The sequence below is a fragment of the Solanum verrucosum genome, unplaced genomic scaffold (assembly GCF_900185275.1).
Source record: "Solanum verrucosum unplaced genomic scaffold, falcon-dt-bn FXZP01000093.1, whole genome shotgun sequence".
Lineage (NCBI taxonomy): Eukaryota > Viridiplantae > Streptophyta > Magnoliopsida > Solanales > Solanaceae > Solanum > Solanum verrucosum.
This window is the reverse complement of record NW_026020065.1, coordinates 3,108,490-3,116,541: the sequence shown is the minus strand read 5'-3', so window position 1 is coordinate 3,116,541 and position 8,052 is coordinate 3,108,490. Positions and strand designations below refer to the sequence as shown.

General features: G+C 26.8%; 1 protein-coding gene across 1 annotated transcript; it reads left to right on the top strand.

The window, feature by feature from the left end:
• Positions 1-614: 614 nt before the first annotated feature.
• Positions 615-2,417, top strand: LOC125823619 (B3 domain-containing protein Os11g0197600-like). Its single transcript, XM_049502962.1, has 2 exons — positions 615-692; positions 2,166-2,417. Exons 1-2 carry the CDS (start codon positions 615-617, stop codon positions 2,415-2,417), a joined length of 330 nt encoding a protein of 109 aa, XP_049358919.1.
• The last annotated feature ends 5,635 nt before the right edge of the window (positions 2,418-8,052 follow it).

The window sequence follows — 8,052 nt, the reverse complement described above, 5'->3', positions numbered from 1 at the left end:
AATTTTATAGTTTAACTATGCAATAACATCATTTTAATAGATATGACAAGCTAAACAAAAAATATTGTGCACTGTTGATCGATCATTTGTTTTATAATTTCAAATTTTTTGCATTAAAAATTATTTAAATAAAATCTAGAAGGTCAAAAAAATAGTCAATTTTGTCATTAAATGATAAAATCCAGAAAGTAAATATTTAAAAAATGTGAATCATTTAGAATCTAATAGAAACTGCCAGGGTAATTAATTACAAAATCAATAATTAAATTCTGTCAATTTCATTATAACTACATATATTGAAAGCTTAAATTAGCAATTGTTGATCTAGAAAGATCATTTGCTTTATAATTTCAATTTTTTTGCATTAAAAGTTATTTAAATAAAATCCAGAGGTAAAAAAAATAGTCAATTTTGTCATTAAATGATAAAATCCAGAAAGTAAATATTTAAAAAATGTGAATCATTTAGAATTTAATATAAACTGCCAGGGTAATTAATTACAAAATCAATAATTAAATTGTGTTAATTTCATTATAACTATATATATTGAAAGCTTAAATTAGCAATTTAACATTCACTAAAATTAAAAAGAATTTGCAGAAAAAATAGTGAGAATGAGCAATTTTGGAGCTAACCCAAATGATGAGCTTTCCTTCTACAAGATTGTTTTGGATCCTCAGATGGAAGAACTGGTAATGTTGCATTCTTAATTCTAGAATTACTATTAATTTATTTATTTTTGCTTTTACATCTATTTTAATAAATTTAAATTGTCTGAAAATACTTTTATTTATTTATTTTAGATTCAAATCGACAACATGCTTTTTCATGTTTGTTTGATTTTACTCATGTATATACATATATGAACATCTCTGTTGACTGATGGTAACTTCACTCTATTAAAATCGTTAAATTTAACTCTATTTAGTATTCGTTTTCGATCTACAAAAATTTATTGAAAGTGAGTGATTTCAATTAACTTTTTTAGATCTACGAATTTTATTTATTAAATTTCAATCGTTTGTGGAGATAAATTTATTTATTTATTTTTAGATCTAGACAACGTGTTCACTTTCATGTTTTTTTTTATATTATTCATGAATTACACAAGTGTAGCTATATGTGTTGACGGTTGATAACTTGACTTTACTTAAATCGTTAAGAGTTAATTATTAATATTAATTTTGATCTATAAATTCTATCGAGAGAGAACATTTTGACTTATTTCTTTTAGATCTATAACTTTTTTATACATTTAAATGTTAAAGAATATGTTTTCGTTCTCTCTTCTAGGCTAGGGATTTTTAAATCTTAACCCTAAAAAATAAATGACTCACACCTTAAAGTATAGAAATTATATCAAATGATCATTCAAATTTTTATTCAACCTTATAGAATTAAGAATTAAGATTGCTCCTCTTAATTAGAAAAAAGAATGAATTGGTCTTTATTTTTGTTCACTCAAGGAATATAAATGAGAAAGACGTCGAAAAATTATTCTTTGTCTAGAAATATACAAATTTTAATGTCCAATATTTCATAATTAATTCACAAATTACATATGTATAGATATTTGTGATAGGTGATAACAAGACTCAGTTTAAATTGTTAAGAGTTAATTTTTATTAATATTAATTTAAATTTATAAATCTTATCAAGGGTAACCACTTTCATTATTACTTATACACGCATACCCTGTGTTCCTCATATCTTGCTTGATCTTACTCATTGATTACACATAAGAGTCACCTCTTTTTATTGTTAATTTTAAATCTATAAGTCTTATCATATAGTACTATTTAGAGGCAAACATTTCTTTATAAATCGAACTTTTATTTATTTATTTATTTTTATATCGATAACTTGTTTACAAATATAAATTGTCAATGAGTAAACATTTTCATTTATTTACACATAGCCTCCAAAAAACATGCTACTCACATGCTTATTTGATCTTATTCATTTATTACATGTGTAAAAATTAATGTGCACAATTGAAGGTGAAACTTGAACTCTTAACTCAAATTAATAAGATTTTCATGAATACTTGTTTTTAAAATATTTAAATCTATGTAGTGCTCTACACTACATTCTATAAGCATGCGACAATTATATTATGTTGATATGATAAAATAGCGATGAAACTCATTTTTTTCTTATTGTAGAGAATTCCATCGAGTCTTGTGAAGCGTATAAAGGAAGAAGCAATGGGAGAAGTGTTGCTAAAAGGTCGTGGTGGTGACAAGTGTTGGAACATAAAAATACGAGAGGATGGAAATGCGATGTTCTTCAATTGTGGTTGGAAGGAATTTGTGTTGGAGAATCATGTTGAAATGGCTGAACTGTTATTTTTCAATTACGATGGAATGAAAACGTTTACTGTACGCATTTTCAACAAGATCGGATGCGAGAAATGATTCATATTGTTCGAGTTCGAGTCAAAACACATTTTTATCTAGAATATGTGTTAAAGATTGTTTTTTTATCAAAATTATGTAAGAGTGGTAGTACTCATTCGAACATATATTTTCGTATTATTTTACATTCTAAGCTATTTGAAGGTTTTATTATCTTCGTTAAACTTAATGTAGTTTAATTTGTTTTCACTTTTACTCATGTGTTGGTGCAATTTTCAGTATAGTCTCTTTTTCTTTTTCTTTTTGTTTGTGATAAATTATTGACCGTGATTTTGCTATTGTTTTGCTGGAGTTTTTCTACAATTTTGACTCAATTTATAATTTAAATCCTAACTCATTCTTGATAGATTCGACCAACAAAAAATTAAGAGGCAAACATCATTTTTTCACTATTCAATTCAGCAAAGAAGTGGCTAGGATTTTTTTAAAGAATATAATTTCACTTGAAGAGACTTTTAATATTAGTGGGTCAGATCTAGCAAGAATGAGTTAGGATTTGAATGATCAACTGAGTTAAAATTTAGTGAATATTCTAGTTGATAAGTTTAGATAGCGAAATTAGTCTCATGTGGCTTGTCATATCATTACTATTAATTCTTAAGGATATTTGTATGATCTCTTAAATTAACGCGCTCCAATTTTTTGATATTATTTTTATTTTACTTTGAAAACACAAACTATTTTCCTTGTAGCATCAGTCGCCAATCACGGTCACGGATGGCATCACAGTTTACAAGATTAACATTCTCTTTCTATTTTGGTCAGACGCAGCAGGACTTTGATGCCCAAAAAGTATTAACTATATTTTATATAGTAGTAAAATATAGAAAGGAGGGGATATCTAAGTGGCGATTTCATTTTTTTATTTTTTTATTAAAAGGATTCGGAAAAATAAAAATATAATGTCGTAGATTTTAACTTAAAACTTCAAAGAAAATTTTGAACTTTGGTCTATCGAACCAACCTCTAGTCATATATTTAGGAAATTAAAATTTATATACATAAATAAATAAAAATACATTTAATATTTATTTATTTTTTATCAGAAGATTCGGATAAACCCCTCGCGATTTCGCCACGGGCATGATGACTAATTAAAAATGCAGTGAAGGAAGTGGTGGTACCTTCCCAAGAACACCAACTCCAACTTGTGAAATAAAAAAATAAAAAACAGACTAGTGAGGATGTAGAAATACTGTAGTCCATAACCCTGCTACTATCCTATACCATTATCTAATATTACAATAATATCAAACAAAAAAAAAAAGATTTGTCCAGATTAGATCTGCGTACATATTCGACGCAATATCAGATAAAAGAAGCATATCAACTAAATGGAACTGCTACAATAATGATCGTATTTATTGCTAGCGTTTAATAGCGTTTTCAATGTATGTGTAATTAATACATGTATTTATAGTATATTTTATTCAATATTATTGGGTGTGTAACTAATACATAACAATTTCATAGTATATTATAATAATAAAGTTTATAAATATATGAAATAAGTCTGATTAAAGACAACTATTCTTGAATATACCAATTCAAACTATGGATAAAAGAAATCACAAACATTATTTAAATTTATTACTATTATTCTTATACATCCTATCAAACACTCTCGGTATTAACAAGTTCACTACCTATAATATCATTCAAATTGTTATCAATTTACAATACTTTACTTTTTTTTCCATAGAAAAGAAATATTTGAAAATAGTAGTGACAATGGGGTGGGGGTGGTAGCAATTGGCTGAGTGAAGCAATGGAACAATAATTGTATGTAGGAATAATTAGGCATGGGACCTTATATTGCTCTCTTCTGACCCCTACCCATTTTACATGTAATAATTAATCAACTCTTTTAAGCAAAGTTAACTAATATTGTTATATTCCTCCCTTCTCTTTAACGCAAGTTTGTTACAATTTACAAATGTTTGATAACTCATCAAAGAGAGAGAAAACTTAATACAAATTTGAGATGGAAGCATGTTTAACTTTATACGTGTTTTGACCAAAAAATAAATACTAGAGTACTATTTTCATGAATTAGTTACTTGAATCTCTTATTTATTCAGGAAGACATTCAAGATTTAAATTTAACGATTTTAATATTTACTTAATTTCTTATTTATATTCACCAAGACATTCAAGAGTTACGGGGTAATTTCTTTTTGACAGCCACTCATGTGTTTACTTTCCCGTGACGACTTCAGAAATTAATCGTCTATCTATAGAACTAGAAAATTGTTGGAGTACTTGTAAAATTAAATCTCATAATCATGATTTCTTAGCTGTTAAAATCTTTTCTTTTTTAATAATTAAGTTGTTGAAAATTTTGAAGGAAACTAAGGCATAATTGCGTACATATATACATATGACTTTCCATACATTTATGGTTTATCAAAAGTATAAATAAATTTAAAAAGAAATATATATATATATTTAACGAAATTTAATCCCAACCTTCAATTAAGAGAAAATTTTAATTAATTTTATCTCGATTTATGAAGTGATTAAGTAATTTTTTTAATTAACTTCCTCACCAACATGCATTAATATTTTTCATACTTGTTTAGGCCTTTAGGGTGAATTTATAAAAATTTAATTTTATGAATTCAATAAATTTTATATATTTAAAGTTATAATTCATATCTATTATTTTTATACAATTATATTAATTTATGTTGTGCGTCATAAATATTGAACTGAAATTAATCGAGTATGCTGAGTATGATCCTCGATATGCTAACTTATCCAGATCTTTATTTTATGTATTCTTGCTTCTCCTAGTGGCTCTGCATTTATTACATTAATTCACCCCCTCAATAGTACATGAAGTACTTCAATTTATGACATGGTGATTTCTTTTTAATCCATCCCCTCCTAGTGGATGGCCTCACCCTACCATTTTTTTAGCTAGCGTTTGAGCTCAAGTTATTAAATATTTTTACAAATTATATTTGAGTGATATTTTACGTGTTTGATTGACCTCAATTTTTTCCAAAAATATTTAATTATTTCAAAAATATGATTTATACTCGTAAGTTTTAAAAATTATTAAAATTACCCATAAATTTATATTATCATTTTATAATGAATATGTTTCGTTAAAAATAATATTATAATATAATTGATAACAATCAACAATAACAATATAGGCAAGACAATACATTAAGGGATCGTTTGGTAGAGTGTATTAGGAAAAATAACGCATGCATTAGCATTGTGTATTACTGGTACCTTGTTTGGTACTCTTTTCCAACCTATGTATAACTAATGCTTGCATTAGTTATACACTCTATTGTGCATTAAGGTGTGTATTGCTAATACCATGGATTTCTAGGATTAAGCAATGCAATGGTTTTAATGCATGCATTAGATTAACTAATGACAAAACTACCCTCTAATAATAATAATTATTATAATAATAATAATAATAATAATAATATAATAATAATAATAATTATTATTATTATTATTATTATAATTATTATTATTTTTGTAAAAGAATGTGGGGGTATTTTTGTAAACAAATATTTTTTTAATAGTTTTTATACAAGGCTTGCTATTTCCAATACATCAAACCAAACAATGTATAAGAAATAATGCAAGCATAACTAATGCAAGCATTACTAATGCTTGCATTACTAATACATCATATTCAGCATTATTCTTATACACTCTACCAAACGACCCCTAATTGCATACTCAAACTTGTTACTGATTCAATTATAATTATAACCCATTAAACACAAATTGTTCTTTTTTTATCAATTTTATCACTCAAATTAGAATTCAAACTTTTCCGGAGGAGGTACGTAGTAACAAATATTAGTTGAAATTAATAAATAATGGGTATTTTTTATATATAAAATATAAAAAGTTTGGGGTAATTTTGATTTTTTTTTAAAATTCTCAAATAGTAATTTTATGACCAAATACCACTTCTCAAATTTTTTACAAATTTTTCTCAAGTATTTTTGAGACCAAACGGGTCCTTAATTTGCTCATGTTTATTACTCTTTTCATTATAATTCATGCTACATAAATTGAATTTTAAAAGATAAACTAAAAAAATTATCAAAAGTTTTTATATGTCTTTTATAAATTGTTGATTATTGATCAAAGTTTTAAAATTCTAATTGTCACAAATTGTGACGAAGGAAGTACTATATACATACTATTTGCACATCTCGTCAATCCATGATGTTTAATTCAACAATTATATTTCCTGCATTACCACTTGGCCCTAGCCCCGCAACTGCAGCTTTAAATGTTTTGAAAAAACTGTTTGAACCCACCTCAAAAATTAACCATATAGCCTTGTGTCTATTCCCCCTCTCAACGAGAGTTCAGTGTAGAAGCCATGATTTTCAATAAAGCGACTTGAAGAATGAAGAAGTGAACACACACAAAAGTTAAAATTGGTTCAATATCTACTACATATATATAAAAGATAATTATAATTATATATAAGCAGTATAATTTTTCGCCAAAGGAGGTTCGAATAAACCCCTAGGCCCTTACTAGCTCTGTTTCTGTACACAACTTAAACTCGCACCTATCCCGCACCTTTAATTTACCATTTTTAGTGCAGCATTGCTGATGATAATGGTAAGATAAGTAGTTATGTAATAATAGCTAGGTGGTGGATGATGGAAGATGTTTAGTCACTTTAGTGATAGAGGGTGGTGGTAGTTGAACAAGTAAATTGAGATTCTAATTATGATCTAGATTGGAGAAAATAATAAAAAGGACTTTATTATATGTGTTAGTTATTAAAATTGGAAAGTATTCTGCGAGGCTATGTATAAAAAGTGATTTGGTTAAATAATAGAGTACTAGTCCACATCCCTTGTTCAACAGCTCTTGCAAGTTGCAACCTCCAACTTGCAATGTTGAAAAAAGAAATATAAAAAACCTTATCCTATGTATAAGATTCTTATAAACAGTGAAACAAAGCATTATGGGTATGATCTGATGGGTCATATGAACCCTTCGATATATTTTTAAAGTAATGTGTATAGTTCCAATTACTCTGTTGCATTTTTATAACAATCGATTGATCCTAGCAAAAAATTTAGAAGCTATAAGACACAAGACCTTAATTAAGATGAAAGTGTTAGTTATACATTTAAATTATGTGTGAAGGTGGTATTATTCTTTTGAACTTATTATTTACCCTTTAAAACTATGTGAAAGTTGAAATACCAACTTCATAATCCATAGATATCAAAACGATTGATGCATCTTCATATATACAAAAATAGTACAAAAGTGTGCAACAACGTCATCTTAATAGACACAACAAATTAAACATAAAAATCAATATGGACAATTAAATTGAGGGGTAATACAACCTTGCATAGTTCAGAGCATAATACGACTGTCACACAAAATTTAGATATGTAACTGACAATTTCATGTGAGTCGTAAAATTTTATATACCTTATCCCAATTTAAAACATTCAAAATATGCATCACCAATGCCCATATCCTCATGCATCATTAATTCCATAACTACTAGCTAGCTATGCCCAATACACAAGTCCTCAACAAACCAAAAACCTCTGTTCTATATAAACCCCTCTTTTTTTTTACATCCAAAGCTACCTCTCACACAATTGGA

Excerpts from the sequence above, each read along its gene's own strand:
- LOC125823619 (XM_049502962.1), top strand. The coding sequence starts at position 615 with ATGAGCAATTTTGGAGCTAACCCAAATGATGAGCTTTCCTTCTACAAG. Across the intron at positions 693-2,165 it reads ATCCTCAGATGGAAGAACTG|AGAATTCCATCGAGTCTTGT; the intron begins GTAATGTTGCAT and ends TTCTTATTGTAG.